Source organism: Carassius gibelio, chromosome A16 (assembly GCF_023724105.1).
Source record: "Carassius gibelio isolate Cgi1373 ecotype wild population from Czech Republic chromosome A16, carGib1.2-hapl.c, whole genome shotgun sequence".
Lineage (NCBI taxonomy): Eukaryota > Metazoa > Chordata > Actinopteri > Cypriniformes > Cyprinidae > Carassius > Carassius gibelio.
Genome location: NC_068386.1, coordinates 432,319 through 454,818, shown reverse-complemented (window position 1 = coordinate 454,818; position 22,500 = coordinate 432,319). Strand labels below are relative to the sequence as shown.

The following is a 22,500-nucleotide window of genomic DNA, read 5'->3' as shown; positions in this document are numbered from 1 at the left end:
GTTTTTTGTTTAGAAGATAACTGAGCCTTTAAATATCCTTAATAAATGCTTTAAAAGGCATAACTAGACTCACTTTAGATTGAGCTCACATAAATAGTTAACTGACCACTACTAAATGCTTTATAACTACCTGAATTTACTACATTTCTTGTGATCTTATGAATCACTGGCAACTCCTAAATAACTGGTTTTTAAATAATGGTATACTTAATTGAGAAATGATAAATTGATCATGAATAAAGTATGAAAATACAATTATTAAACACATTATAGATATGCTTTTAAATCAAGAATAAAGCATTTATATCTGTATTTATAAACTGCTTATTACTGTCTATTAATGCTTTATAAATTATGAATTATCTGTTTACTAATGCTTAATTAATGATTAATAGTGTGCAGTTATTATAAAGTGTTACCAATTTCTATACCATATTTTAATGGATACCAATTTACTTTTGACGTGTTGCAAGCCATGTGGAAACATCAACCACAAAGATCAAACTGAAATTGACAGCTTATTAATACAATATTGAACCAATAAAATTTAAAGGACTCGGGGCTCAGTTCTTGGACCACTTCTCTGTCTACATGGCATCATTAGGTTCTGTCATTCAGAAACATGGCTTTTCATACCACTGCTATGCTGATGACACTCAACTCTTCCTCTCATTCCATCCTGATGATCCTATGATAGCTGCTCACATCTCAGCTTGTCCCATCGTTTCATCACAATTTCACCATCAAGCCAGGCACATCAACCATAACTCCTTCAAAAACAGACAGAAACCTTGGAGTTATGATTGATGATCATGCGAAAGTTTGGGAACCCCTTGCAGAATCTGTGAAAATGTGAATAATTTTAACAAAATAAAAGAGATAATACTAAATGCATGTTATTTTTTATTTAGTACTGTCCTGAGTAAGATATTGTATATAAAGGATGTTTACATTTTGTCCACAATGCTAAAAAAATATGCTGAAATTATTAAAATGACCACACTCAAAAGTTTGGGAACCCTTGGTTCTTAATACTGTGTGTGGTTACCTGATGATACATGACTGTCTTTCTGTTTTGTGATGGTTGTGCATGAGTCCCTTGTTTGTTCTGAACAATTAAACTGAGAACTGTTCTTCGGAAAAATCTTTAAGTCCTGCAGATTCTTCAGTTTGCCAGCATCTTTGCATATTTGAACCCTTTCCAGCAGTGACTGTATGATTTTGAGATACATCTTTTCACACTGAGGACAATTGAGGCACTCAAACACAACTATTAAAAAAGGTACAAACATTCACTGATGCTCCAGAAGGAAACAAGATGCAATAAGAGAGGGGTTGAAAACTTTTGAACACGATGAAGATGTCCACATTTTTCTTATTTTGTTGAAATATATTTTTTTTCCATTTAGTTCTGCCCTTCATAAGCAACAGAAGATACTTGTATATTTCCTGGAACACAAATTAAGTACAATTTACCTTGATCTTTAAATTCCATCGTGTTTCCTTCTGGAACATCAGGGAATGTTTGTACCTTTTTTAATAGTTCAGTAATGTTTTTGTGTTGTGGACTAAATGTAAACATCTTTTATGTACAATATCTTACTCAGAACAGTACCGAATAAAAAATACGATTGTAACAGAGTACAAACTTCATAATCTCGGGAAGAAGGAGGCGGGAACCGGCGGACATTTAAATGAAGACTTTAATAATAAAATAAACAAAAAACAGCACGAAAGACCCTCGCAGACGGCTGCCACGCACAAACAAAATCATCGCGCTCTATATCATATATGTGTATAAACAATCATGGTGTACAGGGACACAGGACTTGTGAATGTAGTTCTATAGCCGACAGATCATCGCTCTCTATATCGTAAATGTGTATAAACAATCATGGTGTACAGGGACGCTGGACTTGTGAATGTAGTTCTATAGCTGGCAGTTCATCGATCTCTATATGGTAAATGTGCATAAACAATCATGGTGTACAGGGACGCAGGACTTGTGAATGTAGTTCTATAGCCGACAGATCATCGCTCTCTATATCGTAAATGTGTATAAACAATCATGGTGTACAGGGACGCTGGACTTGTGAATGTAGTTCTATAGCAGACAGATCATCGCTCTCTATATCGTAAATGTGTATAAACAATCATGGTGTACAGGGACGCTGTACTTGTGAATGTAGTTCTATAGCCGACAGATCATCGCTCTCTATATCGTAAATGTGTATAAACAATCATGGTGTACAGGGACGCAAGACTTGTGAATGTAGTTCTATAGCCGACAGATCATCGCGCTCTATATCGTAAATGTGTATAAACAATCATGGTGTACAGGGACACAAGACTTGTGAATGTAGTTCTATAGCCGACAGATCATCGCTCTCTATATCGTAAATGTGTATAAACAATCATGGTGTACAGGGACACAAGACTTGTGAATGTAGTTCTATAGCCGACAGATCATCGCTCTCTATATCGTAAATGTGTATAAACAATCATGGTTTACAGGGACGCAAGACTTGTGAATGTAGTTCTATAGCCAACAGTTCATCGCTCTCTATATCGTAAATGTGTATAAACAATCATGGTGTACAGGGACGCAAGACTTGTGAATGTAGTTTTATAGCAGACAGTTCATCGATCTCTATATCGTAAATGTTTATAAACAATCATGGTGTACAGGGACGCAAGACTTGTGAATGTAGTTCTATAGCCGACAGATCATCGCTCTCTATATCGTAAATGTGTATAAACAATCATGGTGTACAGGGACACAAGACTTGTGAATGTAGTTCTATAGCCAACAGATCATCGCTCTCTATATCGTAAATGTGTATAAACAATCACGGTGTACAGGGACGCAGGACTTGTGAATGTAGTTCTATAGCCGACAGATCATCGCTCTCTATATCGTAAATGTGTATAAACAATAATGGTGTACAGGGACGCTGTACTTGTGAATGTAGTTCTATAGCAGACAGATCATCGCTCTCTATATCGTAAATGTGTATAAACAATCATGGTGTACAGGGACGCTGTACTTGTGAATGTAGTTCTATAGCAGACAGATCATCGCTCTCTATATCGTAAATGTGTATAAACAATCATGGTGTACAGGGACGCAAGACTTGTGAATGTAGTTCTATAGCCGACAGATCATCGCTCTCTATATCGTAAATGTGTATAAACAATCATGATGTACAGGGACGCTGTACTTGTGAATGTAGTTCTATAGCAGACAGATCATCGCTCTCTATATCGTAAATGTGTATAAACAATCATGGTGTACAGGGACGCTGTACTTGTGAATGTAGTTCTATAGCCGACAGATCATCGCTCTCTATATCGTAAATGTGTATAAACAATCATGGTGTACAGGGACGCAGGACTTGTGAATGTAGTTCTATAGCCGACAGATCATCGCTCTCTATATCGTAAATGTGTATAAACAATCATGGTGTACAGGGACGCAAGACTTGTGAATGTAGTTCTATAGCCGACAGATCATCGCTCTCTATATCGTAAATGTGTATAAACAATCATGGTGTACAGGGACGCAAGACTTGTGAATGTAGTTCTATAGCCGACAGATCATCGCTCTCTATATCGTAAATGTGTATAAACAATCATGGTGTACAGGGACGCTGGACTTGTGAATGTAGTTCTATAGCAGACAGATCATCGCTCTCTATATCGTAAATGTGTATAAACAATCATGGTGTACAGGGACGCAAGACTTGTGAATGTAGTTCTATAGCCAACAGTTCATCGCTCTCTATATCGTAAATGTGTATAAACAATCATGGTGTACAGGGACGCTGGACTTGTGAATGTAGTTCTATAGCAGACAGATCATCGCTCTCTATATCGTAAATGTGTATAAACAATCATGGTGTACAGGGACGCTGTACTTGTGAATGTAGTTCTATAGCCGACAGATCATCGCTCTCTATATCGTAAATGTGTATAAACAATCATGGTGTACAGGGACGCAAGACTTGTGAATGTAGTTCTATAGCCAACAGTTCATCGCTCTCTATATCGTAATTGTGTATAAACAATCATGGTGTACAGGGACGCAAGACTTGTGAATGTAGTTCTATAGCCGACAGATCATCGCTCTCTATATCGTAAATGTGTATAAACAATCATGGTGTACAGGGACACAAGACTTGTGAATGTAGTTCTATAGCCGACAGATCATCGCTCTCTATATCGTAAATGTGTATAAACAATCATGGTGTACAGGGACGCAAGACTTGTGAATGTAGTTCTAAAGCCGACAGTTCATCGCTCTCTATATCATAAATGTGAATAAACAATCATGGTGTACAGGGACGCAGGATTTGTGAATGTGGTTCTATAGCCGACAGTTCATCGCTGACTATATCATAAATGTGAATAAACAATCATGGTGTACAGGGACGCAGGACTTGTGAATGTAGTTCTATAGCCGACTGATAATCGCTCTCTAAATCGTAAATGTGTATAAACAATCATGGTGTACAGGGACGCAGGACTTGTGAATGTAGTTCTATAGCCGACTGATAATCGCTCTCTATATCGTAAATGTGAATAAACAATCATGGTGTACAGGGACGCTGTACTTGTGAATGTAGTTCTATAGCCGACAGTTCTTCGCTCTCTATATCATAAATGTGAATGAACAATCATGGTGTACAGGGACGCAGGACTTGTGAATGTAGTTCTATAGCCGACAGATCATCGCTCTCTAAATCGTAAATGTGTATAAACAATCATGGTGTACAGGGACGCAGGACTTGTGAATATAGTTCTATAGCCGACAGATCATCGCTCTCTATATCGTAAATGTGTATAAACAATCATGGTGTACAGGGACACAAGACTTGTGAATGTAGTTCTATAGCCGACAGATCATCGCTCTCTATATCGTAAATGTGTATAAACAATCATGGTTTACAGGGACGCAAGACTTGTGAATGTAGTTCTATAGCCGACAGATCATCGCTCTCTATATCGTAAATGTGTATAAACAATAATGGTGTACAGGGACGCTGTACTTGTGAATGTAGTTTTATAGCCAACAGTTCATCGCTCTCTATATCGTAAATGTGTATAAACAATCATGGTGTACAGGGACGCTGTACTTGTGAATGTAGTTCTATAGCAGACAGATCATCGCTCTCTATATCGTAAATGTGTATAAACAATCATGGTGTACAGGGACGCAGGACTTGTGAATGTAGTTCTATAGCCGACAGATCATTGCTCTCTATATCGTAAATGTGTATAAACAATCATGGTGTACAGGGACGCTGTACTTGTGAATGTAGTTCTATAGCCAACAGTTCTTCGCTCTTTATATCGTAAATGTGCATAAACAATCATGGTGTACAGGGACGCAGGACTTGTGAATGTAGTTCTATAGCCGACAGATCATTGCTCTCTATATCGTAAATGTGTATAAACAATCATGGTGTACAGGGACGCTGGACTTGTGAATGTAGTTCTATAGCCGACAGTTCTTCGCTCTCTATATCGTAAATGTGCATAAACAATCATGGTGTACAGGGACGCAGGACTTGTGAATGTAGTTCTATAGCTGGCAGTTCATCGATCTCTATATGGTAAATGTGCATAAACAATCATGGTGTACAGGGACGCAGGACTTGTGAATGTAGTTCTATAGCCGACAGATCATTGCTCTCTATATCGTAAATGTGTATAAACAATCATGGTGTACAGGGACGCAGGACTTGTGAATGTAGTTCTATAGCTGGCAGTTCATCGATCTCTATATGGTAAATGTGCATAAACAATCATGGTGTACAGGGACGCAGGACTTGTGAATGTAGTTCTATAGCCGACAGATCATTGCTCTCTATATCGTAAATGTGTATAAACAATCACGGTGTACAGGGACGCAGGACTTGTGAATGTAGTTCTATAGCTGGCAGTTCATCGATCTCTATATGGTAAATGTGCATAAACAATCATGGTGTACAGGGACGCAAGACTTGTGAATGTAGTTCTATAGCCGACAGATCATTGCTCTCTATATCGTAAATGTGTATAAACAATCATGGTGTACAGGGACGCTGTACTTGTGAATGTAGTTCTATAGCCGACAGATCATTGCTCTCTATATCGTAAATGTGTATAAACAATCATGGTGTACAGGGACGCAGGACTTGTGAATGTAGTTCTATAGCCGACAGATCATTGCTCTCTATATCATAAATGTGTATAAAAAATCATGGTGTACAGGGACGCTGGACTTGTGAATGTAGTTTTATAGCTGGCAGTTCATCGATCTCTATATCATAAATGTGTATAAACAATCATGGTGTACAGGGACGCAGGACTTGTCAATGTAGTTCTATAGCCACCTTTCATCGCTCTCTATATCGTAAATGTTTATAAACAATCATGATTTATAGGGACGCAGGACTTGTGAATGTAGTTCTATAGCGGACAGATCATCGCTCTCTATATCGTAAATGTGTATAAACAATCATGGTGTACAGGGACGCTGGACTTGTGAATGTAGTTCTATAGCCGACAGATCATCGCTCTCTATATCGTAAATGTGTATAAACAATCATGGTGTACAGGGACGCTGGACTTGTGAATGTAGTTCTATAGCCGACAGTTCATCGCTCTCTATATCGTAAATGTGTGTAAACAATCATTGTGGTTTATAGGGACGTAGGACTTGTGAATGTAATTTTATAGCCGACAGTTCATCACTCTCTATATCATAGATGTGTATAAACAATCATTGTGGTTTATGGGGACGCAGGACTTGTGAATGTAGTTCTATAGCCGACAGTTCATCGCTCTCTAAATCGTAAATGTGTATAAACAATCATAGTGTAGAGGGAAGCAGGACTTGTGAATGTAGTTCTATAGCAGACAGATCATCGCTCTCTATATCGTAAATGTGTATAAACAATCATGGTGTACAGGGACGCAAGACTTGTGAATGTAGTTCTATAGCTGACAGATCATTGCTCTCTATATCGAAATGTGTATAAAAAATCATGGTGTACAGGGATGCTGTACTTGTGAATGTAATTCTATAGCAGACAGATCATCGCTCTCTATATTGTAAATGTGTATAAACAATCATGGTGTACAGGGACGCTGTACTTGTGAATGTAGTTTTATAGCCGACAGTTCATTGCTCACTATATCGTACGCATGTATAAACAATCATGGTGTACAGGGACGCTGTACTTGTGAATGTAGTTTTATAGCCGACAGTTCATCGCTCTCTATATCGTAAATGTGTATAAACAATCATGGTGTACAGGGACGCTGTACTTGTGAATGTAGTTTTATAGCCGACAGTTCATCGCTCTCTATATCGTAAATGTGTATAAACAATCATGGTGTACAGGGACGCTGTACTTGTGAATGTAGTTTTATAGCCGACAGTTCATCGCTCTCTATATCGTAAATGTGTATAAACAATCATGGTGTACAGGGACGCTGTACTTGTGAATGTAGTTTTATAGCCGACATTTCATCGCTCTCTATATCGTAAATGTGTATAAACAATCATGGTGTACAGGGACGCTGTACTTGTGAATGTAGTTTTATAGCCGACAGTTCATCGCTCACTATATCGTACGCGTGTATAAACAATCATGGTGTACAGGGACGCTGTACTTGTAAATGTAGTTTTATAGCCGACAGTTCATCGCTCACTATATCGTACGCGTGTATAAACAATCATGGTGTACAGGGACGCTGTACTTGTGAATGTAGTTTTATAGCCGACAGTTCATCGCTCACTATATCGTACGCGTGTATAAACAATCATGGTGTACAGGGACGCTGTACTTGTAAATGTAGTTTTATAGCCGACAGTTCATCGCTCACTATATCGTACGCGTGTATAAACAATCATGGTGTACAGGGACGCTGTACTTGTGAATGTAGTTCTATAGCAGACAGATCATCGCTCTCTATATTGTAAATGTGTATAAACAATCATGGTGTACAGGGACGCTGTACTTGTGAATGTAGTTTTATAGCCGACAGTTCATCGCTCTCTATATCGTAAATGTGTATAAACAATCATGGTGTACAGGGACGCTGGACTTGTGAATGTAGTTCTATAGCCGACAATTCATCACTCTCCATGTATGTAAATGTGTATAAACAATCATGGTGTACAGGGACGCAGGACTTGTGAATGTAGTTTTATAGCCGACAGTTCATCGCTCTCTAAATTGTAAATGTGTATAAACAATCATGGTGTACAGGGACGCTGGACTTGTGAATGTAGTTCTATAGTCGACAGTTCATCACTCACTATGTCGTATATGTACAATCATGGTTTTAAGGGGGCGCAGGACTTGTGAATGTAGTTCTATAGCCAAAAGTTCATCACTCTCCATATCATATATGTCGTATATATATGTTGTACACATTACATATATGTGCATATACAATTATTGAATAAACATTTAATTTGACTTCCCATGCACCTTTTAATAAGTGATTAACTATTGGCTACTTTACTGCAGTTATGTTATTAACCAGTTTCCATCTTTGGACCATTTAGCATATGCCCTGTGACGCTGTTAATGGTTCAAACTTCAACCCACCAATATTCAAACCAAAACTACGCTTTTACAATTGAGGGGGCAACCAATTCCCCCTAACCCTTTTCCCCAACAAAGCCCTGCTCCTTAGGGAAGTACCAACACTTTATTTTTTCCACTTCAAGCAATGGTAGTAGTTGTAGTAATACTACTACTACTTCTAATAATAATAATTATGCTAAGTAATACCAATAAGTATTAATATTCAATAATTATGTCAGTTTGTTTGTCAGCTGAATCATGGCATGGGATGACTTAGGGCTGTGAATCATTCTAATTTACATTCTAATTTATTGAGAAGTACATGTATTTGCTTCTTTTTCATTGTGCATTTACTTATACTTGTACTTTCAATACTTAAGTACGTTGAAGATAAAAAAAATCCTTTTGAACTTAAGTACAATAAATATGACAAACTTTAAGACTTTTTACTCAAGTTTTATTGTTTGTTTGGCTGAGAGGAAATGGAGATCGACTAACCCTCCTATACAATATATATGTTAGCGCTTGAATTTATTTTTTGGTATTCATTTTATGTACATCGACAATATTGTGAAGAAATTTTGTTTTGATAAATATTGTGTGATTCTTCCCATTGAGCAACCCTAATTCTTTAATGTAAGAATTAAGCAACTTAGTGACTTTGTTCCTTACCAAGATGCCAAAATTATACAAATGTTTGTGTTCTTTATGAGTATTAGCTCTCCAATACTCATAAAGAACACAAACAATTGTATAATTTTGGCATCTGGGTAAGGAACAAAGTAAGGAACAAATATATAAGCCATTTACTATATATTAATATATTAATATAATCACTTGAAAAATTACTTTATAATTAAAGAGGAGATAATGGACTTCATCCATTTGTCACTGACTGGATTGTGATTTTGTAGTCGTTTATGAACGATCACACCGCGGTTATTATTGAGTCTCTTTCTCTGGAAACACAGCCATCAGTTGATAAGTCTATGAACACAGCTAAGCTAGTATTTCAGTAATCTCAAGCGACGGAAAAGTTAATTTATAATCTAGTAACATTATGGATGTTTAGCAAGAATAATATCATTAGCAGTCTTTTATGTTTTGTTTTAGAATGTACGTTAGTTTTCATCAAAGCTCACTAAATTGGTTAAGTACAGGTTAAGTACAGTTCGGAGAACGTTAACTAATTGCAGTTTGAGAACATTAAAAAAATGTTTTGTTAAGCATCATGTAACTTTCAATGTTCATATTCCACGTTTTGTTCATTTAGTGACGAATTCTCCAAATTCTTATTAACAGATAAATTCATGGAAACAAATGATGCAGTTAACCATATCGGGATCACTGCAAACAAAGGTATACGCTGAATTTGTACGATCATTTAGAATAAATGGTTTAAATTTAAGTAAAACAGTAATATCACAATGCAACTAATTTACATATTTTTATATTTTACATATTTTATTTGTATCTCAGGCCAAACTATGTAAAAAAAGCCATAGGCAAGGCAGGAAGTGGAAGCAGTTTTCAGGCAATTTAAAACATATATAATCAAGGGGCATCTTACCTCTCTAAAGGAATGCCATTCTTGCAAAAAATAATCAAAATATCAGGGACTTTGTCCGAAACAAAGGAGTGTGTTTAAAGCAAATAATAAAAAAATCAAAAAAATGCATTGCAAGACTTCTGATCTATTCAGAAAAAACTTTGAAAGGAAAAAGAACTGACAATGAATATTGCTAATTAGAATAAATTGATTTGAATTTAAAGTTTTTAAAAATTTTATACAAAATGTCTGTGATATAGAGACACTATACCCAGTGTAGATGGAGGACCAAATCTGCAGAAATTATGAATAAATAAACAATAAACAAATAAATGTAATAGGAAATTAAAGGAATAAATGACTTGACAAAACAGAAGTCGTTTTCAATGATAATTTAATCCTGAATTAATTTTTGTATTATTTTATTTCCTTTATTATTATCTGAGGCTTCACATAGCTATATATTCCTTTTAGATAGTCATTGCATCGCTACAGTGAATCATTGGTTAAGAGGCCACACATAGAAGCATCAATTGTCAGATCTAAGTAAGGAATAGTGATCAGAGTTTGCTATGAGATGTCAAGTCAGCTGGAGAGTTCCAAGTTCGCACACTCAAATTGTGATTTTATTACGATTTCTATTAATCACACAGCCCTATGTGTTTGGAAAGTGGTCATTAAAAAATAATTTGACATGAGAGTTAATGAGAGTTATAATAACTCTCCAATGATTTGCCTCATTCCATAGCAACTCCCAATTCCAGTTGCTTAGTCAGTAAAGATCCGCTGGAGCTTTGTAAGGACCACCTCTCTCATTTCCATGTTTCACACAGAAAAGTAAAAATAAATGAAATGAAATTATTTGCAAGTAGGCAATTAGCCAAAAATACTACTGTATATAAGATTTTAGATATTCCTTGAAATAAAGACAATAAATATGTTGTCTGATGTGTTTTTGGATTTGGATCTTGTATTGGATCTGTTTCATAGATTTAGAAAAATCACAACATGATGGCAGGAAAAATTAAAAAGATCTCATAAAGATGACATTTACAATTTTATTAGAATATCACTTTTAAATGTTAAAAACTATTTCAACATTAAATGTATTATTAATATTCATTCAGTATTAACTTGATCATTTATGTCCTCGTAGACCAGCAAGTGGTTAAATGTGTGTATTATAGACCTCATAACCCATGATGTCCTCTTAAACCATGATTGTATTTTGACCTTATAAACCTGTGAAATTTCTGTAGCAAGTCTTCTTGATGATGTACATTATATGCTAAATATAAAGTCAGATGTATCTTATTAATCAATAAATTAATCATTTTGCATAACTGAATTGATACCCTGATGTTGGGAAAGGCTTGTCCTTGTAAACCATGATAAATGCTAACTGTCCTCATAAGTACTATATGCCAGTCTGTGTGTGTGTGTGTGTGTGTGTGAGTGAGTGTGTGTGTGTCCGTGTGAGCATGCGTGTGCTGGACTCACCTGCTTCTGTAGTGATCTATGTGGAAGCTGCCCACTTTACACTTCACCTTGGTATAAACGTCCTGAACGTCCACAGACGCGCTCATATCCTCCATCTCTGCCATCACACACAGCTCTGAAACACACACACACACACACACACACACACACACTTGTAAATCTCTAATACTAAGTTTTGTTAAGCAGCTTTACAGAAGTTGATAATGGTAATGTTAGTAATCTCCTTTTGTCTTCTAGTCACACTGATGAGTTCAGAGCTGCAGTTTATAACACAGAAACAAAATGACTATTAGCTGAGGAAACTAAAAACTGCATTTGATGCAGAATAATAGAGCAATGATGGGCTCAGTTCTCCTTTAGATATATAGTGACATAAATGAAGTTAAACACACACACACACACACACACAGCAGATGTGCAGCATGAAACGCTCTTCATCTCACTCATTCTGCATCAGCAGCAGGTCAGAGGTCAGAGGTCAGCGGGCTGCTCGTTCTGTGTGTGAATGTGTGAGTGCGCGACCGGAGGATCATGTCAGTTCTCTGTCAATCTCTGCTTGTTCTGCTGACCGGGCAGCTGTGATCCCTGCAGCCCAAGAGCCCAGAGCCACTTCCTGTTTCCTGTCTGAAGGGGCGACACGTCCATTCAGCTCCAAACAGCCCCAAGAAAAACAACAACAAACAACAGCAGCAGCGCAGCGGCCGAGAGCTCAAAGTGTTCCTCTGGGGCTGTGAATCTCACACGTGGTTCTGCGCTTCCCTTCCGCACACGACGCAGTGCACCGCTCCACATCTCCCTCACAGCTGCATGTCACACGGCCCAAGATCACCTCTCGCCTTCCTTCCTCAACCCTCGCTCGTTCTCTGCTTAAAATATCAGCTGAAGTCACTCCATTTCTGTCACGGATGGAGCTTTGGTTTCTCTGTCTTGTTTAGTTGGGGACACTTGACTGATTGCACAGACACTATTGAAGAGAGCTGAACTGGATGATGAATTACTGAATCATAAATGATCTGACTCTGTTACTGTCTTCTTGTTCTACTGACAATCTGTTTCCCTGTGTGACTCTGTAAAGTGCTATACAAATAAAGGTGACCTGACTAAAGCAGTGACGGGTCATTTTCGATCAAATCACTGAAACCACATACGGAACTCATCAGATACACTCATGACAATATGTTTTGAGATGTGCTGTGTCTGTGTGTGTGTGTGTGTGTGTGTGTGAGTTTGTTTGTGTGTGTGAGTTTGTGTGTGTGTGTGGTAGTGTGTGTGTGTGGTAGTGTGTGTGTGTGGTAGTGTGTGTGTGTGTGTTTGTGTGTGTGAGTTTGTGTGTGTGTGTGTGTGTGTGTGTGTGTGTGTGAGAGAGTGTGTGGTAGTGTGTGTGTGTGTGTGTGTGTGTGTGTACGTGAGTGTGTGTGTGTGTCTGTACCCTTGTTCCTGGGCTCGCAGGAGAACAGCTGGAGTGTGAGTTTAGGCAGCATCCACTGCATCCAGATGCTCAGTCGTCCGCTGGCGCTGCTGATGCTGCAGGTCTTCTGCTCCAGAGTCATGGTCTCACCGGCTGCTGGGTCCTCTGTGTGCGCCGAATCCCCCTGAAACACACACACGTCACACACTCTCACACACTGGCCTAGTGGTTAGAGAGTTTGAATCCTAACCCTAGGGTTGTGGGTTTGAATCTCGGGCCGGCAATACCTTGAGCGAGGCACAGAACACAGAGCTGCTCCCCGGGCGCCGCAACATACATGATGAACACTGCCCTGGGTGTGTGTTCACAGTGTGTGTGTGTGTGTGTGTGTGTGTGTGTGTTCACTGCTGTGTGTGTGTGCACTCTGGATGGGTTAAATGCAGAGCACGAATTGGGTCACCAAACTTGGCTGAATATCACTTAACTTAATATTCTCATGAAACAACAACAGAAAGTTTATACTAAAAATCTTGTTTCCTAAGTTTCAGAAAACGTTGTTTTCCATTAAAGCTTACACAATTACAAAATGTTCTTTTTTATGAGAGGGTAAACATTTTACCAGTGAATTTATATTGATTTGAAAAATCTCATCAGTCTGTGTGAGCTGATGGTGTGTGTGACCTCTGACCTCTGTAGGAGAGCCCAGGTCAGCTGACGGGCTGTAGGTGCTGGTGTCCGGCGGGATGGTGCCCACACTGCTGTGGACAGGTGACAAGGGTCCAGCGGGGGGCGCCGAGGACTCTGGGAATCCGGCTGACGCTCTCTGAGCTCCTCTGCTCTGCATCCGGTCAAACACACTAAAGATCTGACTCCATCGACACCACAAACCATACACCAGCTGGACCTGAGACACACCAGAGCTGGAGTCAACACTCTTCATGGCTGCAATTTAGTGAATTTATGAGACGAACTGAACGCATTAAGAGCTTCTAAAGAGCCGCAGATTGAAGATGAATGTTGAGTAACTTCCTGCTAAATCATAACACAATGAAACACTTGTAGAAACGAGCGGTTTGACGTCAATCGTCTGGAGTCACGTCACTTTACATCATCTTAATGTCTCCAGCATCATCAGCACGTCCTCTGAGCTCACGATGATCAGACGCTCATCACTGTCCTCGGCTGCTGACGGCTCTATAAATAAACTCCAGAGAGTTCAAACACAGCAGCTGATTCTAACTAGTCTCAACCGTGTGATAACAAAAACATGACCAACATCTGCTTAGGCAAACAGCTAAAGAAACGCTGAGTGTGTGTGTGTGTGTGTGTGTGTGTGAGGAGCATCTCATCCTTAAGCTAAGCACTGGATTCTCCACTCAGGATCAGAGAGCTTCAGTTTGATTTCACACACACATTCTTAGAAAAATAAGCAGAAATCAGAGGATAACACACACACATGCAGCCGCCTGCAGACCATCAGAAGATCATCAGCGTGTCTAACTGATCTGCTGCACTGACGATCTTCTCTCAGGATCCACCAGAAGCTGGACACACTGCTGATGGTCTCTGACTTTCTCTAACCTGTCTCCATCTAGGGGTGTGCGAAAATGACAAAAAATGACATCTTGATATTTTCAGCAATTTTGTCGATAATGAGAATAAGAAGATATTTTGCAGAGCGTGTTATTGATTAAGGATTGCTGTGGACAGCTGACTCCCAAAGCCTCTGATATTCTTTAAATTCTGTGCAGTGGTTCATTTGCAGCAGTAACAGCAATTAACTTTTCAGTAAGTTTATATTGATTCTTACCTTTAATAGGCATTTTTATTGTCATGAGGCCAATTATTTTAAAAACCTAAATAAATGTATGAATCATCTTTTGTGTCAAATTCTTGACTATAGCACTGTTATCAATCAAATGAAATCAGTTTCAACAAAATGTGAGTTTGCTGTGACTTTGTTTGAAACTATTTTGATGAAATCAAGCAAAAACAATGTAAGTGTCTAAAATGTAAGTCACTTAATATTAACTTATTGTTAATTTGCAATTGTGCTGATATTTGGAGGAAAACATCACTCTTCATGTGATATTAACTATATCAGATGATATAAATATAAAAGTAATATGGGACATATGTGTATAGAAACCCACCAGTTTTGTAGACTGTCACATAGACCGTGCAAGACAGACATAGAGATACACAGAGACCGAGTGAGACAGGCAGAGTGACACACACACACACACACACACAAAGACAGAGTGAGACAGAGACACACAGAAACAGAGTGAGACAGACAGAGAGACACACACAAACAGAGACAGAGACACACAGAAACAGAGTGAGACAGTTGGACAGATAGAGAGACACAGAAAAAGAATGAGACAGAGAGACACACAGAGAGTGAGAGAGACACAGAGAGAGTGATACGGACAGAGAGACACACACACACACACACAGAAAAAGAGTGACACACAGACAGAGTGAGACAGAGTTGAACAGATAGAGACACACAAAGAAAGAGTGAGACAGACAGAGAGATACAGAGACAGAGTGAGACAGACAGAGAGACACACAGAAAAAGTGTGAGACACACAGAGACATCATGAGATAGTTGGACAGATAGAGAGACACAAAGAGAAATAGCGAGACAGACAGAGACACAGAAAAAGAATAAGACAGAGAGACACACAGAGACAGAGTGAGAGAGAGTATGTACATCTACAGTAGAAGTACCATCAATGTTTTTGGAAATGTATATGGATTTATTTTGCATGTATTTTATTCTATTTTATTTTATTTTTTCTTATGGATATATGTGTATTTTTGTTTTGTTTGTTTATATTCTGCTATGTACAATGCTTTGGCAATATGTACCTTTGTATGTCATGCCAATAAAGCAATGTGAATTGAATTGAATTGAATTGAATTGAGAGACAGAGTGAGAGAGACACAGAGAGAGTGATGCACACGGAGAGAGAGACAGAAAAAGAGTGACACACACAGACAGAGTGAGACAGAGTTGAACAGAGAGACACACACAAAGAAAGAGTGAGACAGACAGAGAGACACAGAGACAGGGAGACACACAGAAAAAGAGTGAGACACACAGAGACAGAGTTGGACAGATAGAGAGACACAGAGAAACAGTGAGACAGACAGAGAGACACACAGAGACAGAGTTAGACAGACAGAGAGATACAGAGACATAGTGAGAAAGACAGAGAGACACAGAAAAAGAGTGACACACACAGACAAAGTTGGACAGATGAGAGACACACAGAGACAGAGTCAGACAGAAAAAGAGTGAGACAGAGTTGAACAGATAGAGACACAAACAAAGAAAGTTTGAGACAGACAGAAAAACACATAAAGAGAGTGAGACACACAGAGACAGAGTTGGACAGACAGAGAGATACAGAGACAGAGTGAGACACAGAGAGACATTGTGAGACAGAGTTGGACGGATAGAGAGACAGAAAGAGAAATAGCGAGACAGACAGAGACACACAGAAAAAGAATGAGACAGAGTGAGACAGACACAGAGAGAGTGATGCACACAGAGAGACACACAGAAAAAGAGTGACACACACAGACAGAGTGAGACAGAGTTGGACAGATGAGAGACACACAGAGACAGAGTGAGACAGAAAGAGAGAGACAGAGTTGAACAGAGAGACACACACAAAGAAAGAGTGAGACAGACAGAGAGACACCGAGACAGGGAGACACACAGAAAAAGAGTGAGACACACAGAGACAGAGTTGGAAAGACAGAGAGATACAGAGACAGAGTGAGACACACAAAGACATTGTGAGACAGAGTTGGACGGATAGAGAGACAGAAAGAGAAATAGCGAGACAGAGAAAGACAGAGAGACACACAGAGACAGAGTGACACACACATACAGAGTGAGACAGAAAGAGAGAGACAGAGTTGGACAGATGAGAGACACACAAAGAAAGAGTGAGACAGACAGAGGGACACAGAGACAGGGAGACACAGAAAAAGAGTGAGACACACAGAGACAGAGTTGGACAGACAGAGAGATACAGAGACATAGTGAGACAGACAGAGAGACACACAGAAAAAGTGTGAGACACACTGAGACAGAGTGAGACAGAGTTGGACAGATAGAGAGACACAAAGAGACAGACAGAGAGACACAGAAAAAGAGTGAGACACACAGAGACAGAGTGAGACAGAGTTGGACAGATAGAGAGACACACTGAGACCGAGTGAGACAGACAGAGAGACACAGAAAAAGAGAGAGACACACAGAGAAAGAGTGAGACAGAGTTGGACAGATAGAGAGACACACTGAGACCGAGTGATACAGACAGACACACAGAGAAAGAGTGAGACTGAGACAGACAGAGAGAGGCCAGGAGCTGGTATGACACGATCGTGAGTCATGGTAACCAAACACAAAATCACAAACGAGCGAATCATTTTTTCCTCCTGCTGTTTTTCCTTCGCCTCGCTGCAGTTCTGCTTCTGATTCTGCAGTTTGTTTTGGGCAGTGATTATTTAACACACATTTTCTTTCTGCCACATTCTGCTCACAGCTAACGGCAAGGAGAGAACAGCAGCCAATCGGCTCGCAGCAATCAGCAGCGCTCACAGATCTGCGCTCAGATACGTCAACATTCATTTCACATGGACCCAAACAACGAGATGCTCCATCCGAGAGCAGACGTGAGCGCCAGCGTTCAGAACAAACAGTCTGGAGCTCATGTTTCCAGAGAGGATTGAGTAAATTGTGTGTTTGTGTTCAGATCAACAACAGAAGGACGTTCACGTTTCAGCCAGTGAAGCATTTGACACTAAACACAGCCGTCGTTTCTGCCAAGGCTCTGTGTCAGGACGATTCACTGCAAATGACTCTCAGGACAGGATACGACGGTAGGTAGGACTCAAACCTCGAATGGGTCATTGCTGCCACCACTGCCAATACTGTGCATCAAATTATTTTAATATTTATAAAAAATATTTCTGGAAAAAAAATCCCTGTATCACAGCTAAATGGTGGTGTCTGACTGGTCTGTCACAGGTATGAACAATGGATTGAATCTGACATTGACTGACATTTAAAAGATAAAAATATACATATATTAAACAAAACAACATTAAAACATTTATCAGACTGCTGAATTTACTCTCTAATACATATATATATATATATATATATATATATATATATATATATATATATATATATATATGTGTGTACATATGTAGAGAATGCAGTGGGCAGAAGTGAAACGGAGCAGTACCTGAGGGTTGGAGCACTTCAGCTGCACCGGCTGCAGGTCCACATGCAGACACATGATGAAGGCGTCTTTGCTGTCGGGCTGCAGTTTGGGTGCAGTGAGCACCAGCGTGGAGGTGCAGCCCACCGGCTCGAGCACGCTAAGAGACCGCTGCTGTCCCAGGAGAGAGTACACACTCAGCCGACTCACACACACTGTCCACGGGAACGCATCACCTGCACACACACACACACAGACGTCACACTCGTGCTTCAGAATGCACCAAGAGAAACTGAAGAGCGGCGCTCTCGTACCCTCCTCCAGCACGGGTCTGGGCACAGTGAAGGGGACGTCCTGCAGTGGCTCCATGCGCCGGTGTCCTGCGCTCAACACGCTGATCTGCGGCAGACAGAGCACCAGCGTCCCCGGCATACACGCCTGACTGTGATACCAGCTGCGCACGGTTCCCGGGATGTCACCGCATACCAGCGTGCTGGGAGACGGGAGGCTGTCGGCCGGCATGAACACACAGCACGACTGCAGATCCACCTGCACACACACACACACAGGTACCATGTGATGCAGCGAGTGTTAGAGACGTGTGTTTCACTCACTTACACTCACTAACACACACACACACATACATACAAACACACACACACACTCGCACGCACACACACTACATTTTACATTCATCTACATTTATGCATTTAGCAGACTATGGCTGCACGGTGCAACGATACTTCAAAAGTATCACGATTTGAAAACGTCATGATTCCTAAATTAATTCGTATCTATACTTCAAAGAACGACCGTGTTCCAGATTTGTAAGAGACGTATTTCACAGGTGTGTGCAAGGCGTGCTTCCAGTGCCTCCCTATGGCCGTCCTCATGCACACAGCAAATAAGCTGCAGATATCATGTGACAAACACAGATATTAGTGATATTAGAGATGGCTGATATTATTTATATTATTTAATTGATATTATTTATATTTTGATATTTAATCTTTTGAGTTCAGAAACATTGAATAAAAATATGAACAGCGATTATATTAAAGTTCAGAATCAAGATAAAGTTATTACTCTTATGTTTCTTATGATAACTGAGATAATGCTGCTAAATTTATTCTTTTTTTCCTTGAATGTCATTGCTCTAATTTATTTTTTATATTTTGATATTTCAGATTTTGTTCAAATGTTTCATATATCTGCTGTTCATAGGTTGATTTATTACAGTGTTATATGATTAGAATTTAGTCCCGGTTTTAAAATATATATTTTTTTCCCTTTTCAGGAAAAGTATCAAAAAAGTATCGAATCGCAATTCTTGACTTGCTATCGATATCGAAACAATAATTTTGGTATTGTGACAACACTATAGCAGACGCTTTTATCCAAAGCGACTTACAGTGCACTCAGATTATACATTCTTTTTTTTTTTTGCCAGTTTGTGTTTTCCCTGGGAATAGAACCCACGACCTTTTGCACTGCTAACACAATGCTCTACCACTGAGCCACAGGTGAAAGTGAAGTGTGTGCTGAAACTTTCACACTCTCTCTCACACACACACACACACACACACACACAGACACACACACTCTCTCTCTCTCTCTCACACACACACACACTCTCTCTCTCTCTCGCTCTCTCTCTCACACACACACACACTCTCTCTCTCTCACACACACACACACACACAGTGATTCCTCGAGGTGCTCACAGAAGCTGGTGGTGTTGGTGATGAGGTGGTAATCACATCAAATAATCTGTGAAAGTGCAGCGGATGTGTTTGTTTCTGCTGGACGCTCCATTAGCACCGGCCGCTGCCGTAATGAGTCTTGTGATGTGCACGTTTGTTTTCCTTCCAGCGCCGGCGGCCACAGCACAAAAGACGAGTATTGAGCTGTTACACTCGTGAGTTTGGATGGATCTCAGAGGAACAGACAGCATGTGTGTTTAATAATCTTCAGAAACGCTGAATCAGGTGAGAGTTACACATTTCACCGCACTCTTCACTTTCACAAACGCTCGGTTCGATCCCTGACGGTCTGACTGTTACTGATGACATCAGGGATCGAAGCTAGAACTAGTCTGACCAACTAGTTAACCAGAGTCAGTCGGTCTTACTTTTCAGGTTCAAATGAGATCATTCACAGAACTGACTCAAAGAAATGACCAGCTATGTTATGACCTGACAGAAGTGAATGACTAACTTGTATTACTTGTAAGTGGTTCATGTAAACGGCTGCTGATGAAAAGTAAATATTTTGGGAGGTGAACCTGCACTGATGGAAACTCCACAATGAGATGTGAATCGAGTCAGTGTTGAGTTTAATTCCTCAAAACACATCTGCTGCGTCCCGTGAGCCACACCAAACACAGAGAGAATATCCTGCTCATTAATGTGCGGCAGCTGAGCGACCCGTGTTACTGTGACTTTCCATGACAACAGCAGACTGTTAGCACAGATCCACTTTCAGTTAGGGTAGCAACCTGCTGCTGTGAACACACTCGAGTCTAATATAAGAGAAATACCTCATGACACAACCACGCTCACAGCAGGAGACAACACACACACACTACAGGAGGCAGGGAGGACAGTAGACACGACCGCAGACACACACACAGTGACACACACCTGCAGCGTGAGGTGTTTGACAGCGTTCCAGGTGTGTGTTATCAGGTTCTTCATGTGCTCCTCTGGACTCACGTGACATTCTTCAGATGATGGAAAAACCTTCACTGGAACAGAGAGAGGTCTCGACTCTATACACACACACACACACACACACACACACAGTGTTAATGCAGACAGATTCAGATTGTTCATGTTCATAACACACGCGTTGATATACAGTGTGTGTGTGTGTGTGTGACTGTGAGTGTGAGTGTGCATGTGTGTGTGTGTGTGTGTGTGTGTGACTGTGAGTGTGCATGTGTGTGTGTGTGTGTGTGTGTGTGTGACTGTGCATGTGTGTGTGTGTGTGTGTGTGTACAGATACTGCACATACAAAATCAAAAACAATTATTTACAGGAAGAAAAGAGAAGGAAGTGAAGTTAAGACCAGCTTTAGTGTGTGTGCAGACCGGTGTTGTGTTTCTGTTAATGAAAAGCATGCAGCAGTAACGCATCGGCTCTGAGAGGCTTTGATTACTCTGGGAAATGATCAACATCTGCAGCGTGAAGGTCAAACCATCTCCAGCAGCTCCTGCAGACCAGAAACACACTCCCTCACACAGCACACCTGAAGCAGCACACACTCTCCAACGCTCACACAAACATCATACTAACTTGGCCAAAACTGTATAGTGTGTTTATATATCTATATGACTACAAAATAATTTTGTAAACCCTAAGCCTGTATATATATATATAAAATATTAAAGGTCCCGTTTTTCGTGCTTTTTTGAAGCTTTGATTGTGTTTACAGTGTGCAATATTACACGTGTTCATGTTTCGCGTGTAAAAAAATAATAAAGTATTTTTCACACAATTCACCTATCTGTAAGCCGCTTTTTTCACTGTCATAAAAACGGGCTGATGACTTCCTTGTTCTATAAAGTCCCTCCTTCAGAAATACGTAACGGGTTCTGATTGGGCCAGCGGTTCCTGTGTTGTGATTCGACAGCAGCTGAGCGCACGCTGCCCTCCTGGAAACCTGATTGGGGTAGTTTTGAGAAGCAAGTTGGAAAGAGCATGTGCTGGACGAGATACGCATGAAAATCACATTCGTTTTTTTTGCACAGCCCTAACATCTAGTTAAAAAGCTAAACAGCGTTACCCTTTGTGTAATAAGTTACAGAAACTGTTGAACGCTCCAACTTCAATAATAAAATACACTTACCGGTTGTGGTCCATAAACAACGCCTTCTCCAGACAAAGAGGGAACTGCTCCATCTTTCAGGAATAATCTTTGTGTGAATCCGGCATTAAACTGATTGAGATTGAGGAAGCTGTCCTCAGTAAAATGTGCTGCACATAGTTTTACATGTGGATTATAATGTTCAGGAACCGAGTTAAACATAAATTGTAACCATTAATCTCCAAGTACAGCGTCCCTGGGAAGCCCAAACAAAGATGACTGGACTCCGAGATGAAAATAACAGCGTTTCAACGACATGGCGACAAACACAAACACAGCTCTTCCTTCTTCTCCGTCGGAGCGCAACAAGGCCACGCCCCCTGTTTGTGTATTCATGTG

At 40.0% G+C, this 22,500-nt stretch overlaps 1 protein-coding gene across 2 annotated transcripts in view; it reads right to left on the bottom strand.

Moving 5' to 3' along the window:
• Positions 1-22,500, bottom strand: part of LOC128030254 (intermembrane lipid transfer protein VPS13B) — a 70,629-nt gene that overhangs the window by 9,383 nt on the left and 38,746 nt on the right. For both annotated transcript variants that reach the window (XM_052617720.1, XM_052617719.1), the window contains exons 22-27: positions 20,937-21,064; positions 18,609-18,843; positions 18,319-18,530; positions 13,731-13,946; positions 13,064-13,226; positions 11,635-11,749 (exon numbers count right to left, since the gene is read on the bottom strand). In XM_052617720.1, coding sequence (XP_052473680.1) covers positions 11,635-11,749; positions 13,064-13,226; positions 13,731-13,946; positions 18,319-18,530; positions 18,609-18,843; positions 20,937-21,064 — 1,069 coding nt within the window. The remainder of the gene's footprint in view (positions 1-11,634; positions 11,750-13,063; positions 13,227-13,730; positions 13,947-18,318; positions 18,531-18,608; positions 18,844-20,936; positions 21,065-22,500) is intronic.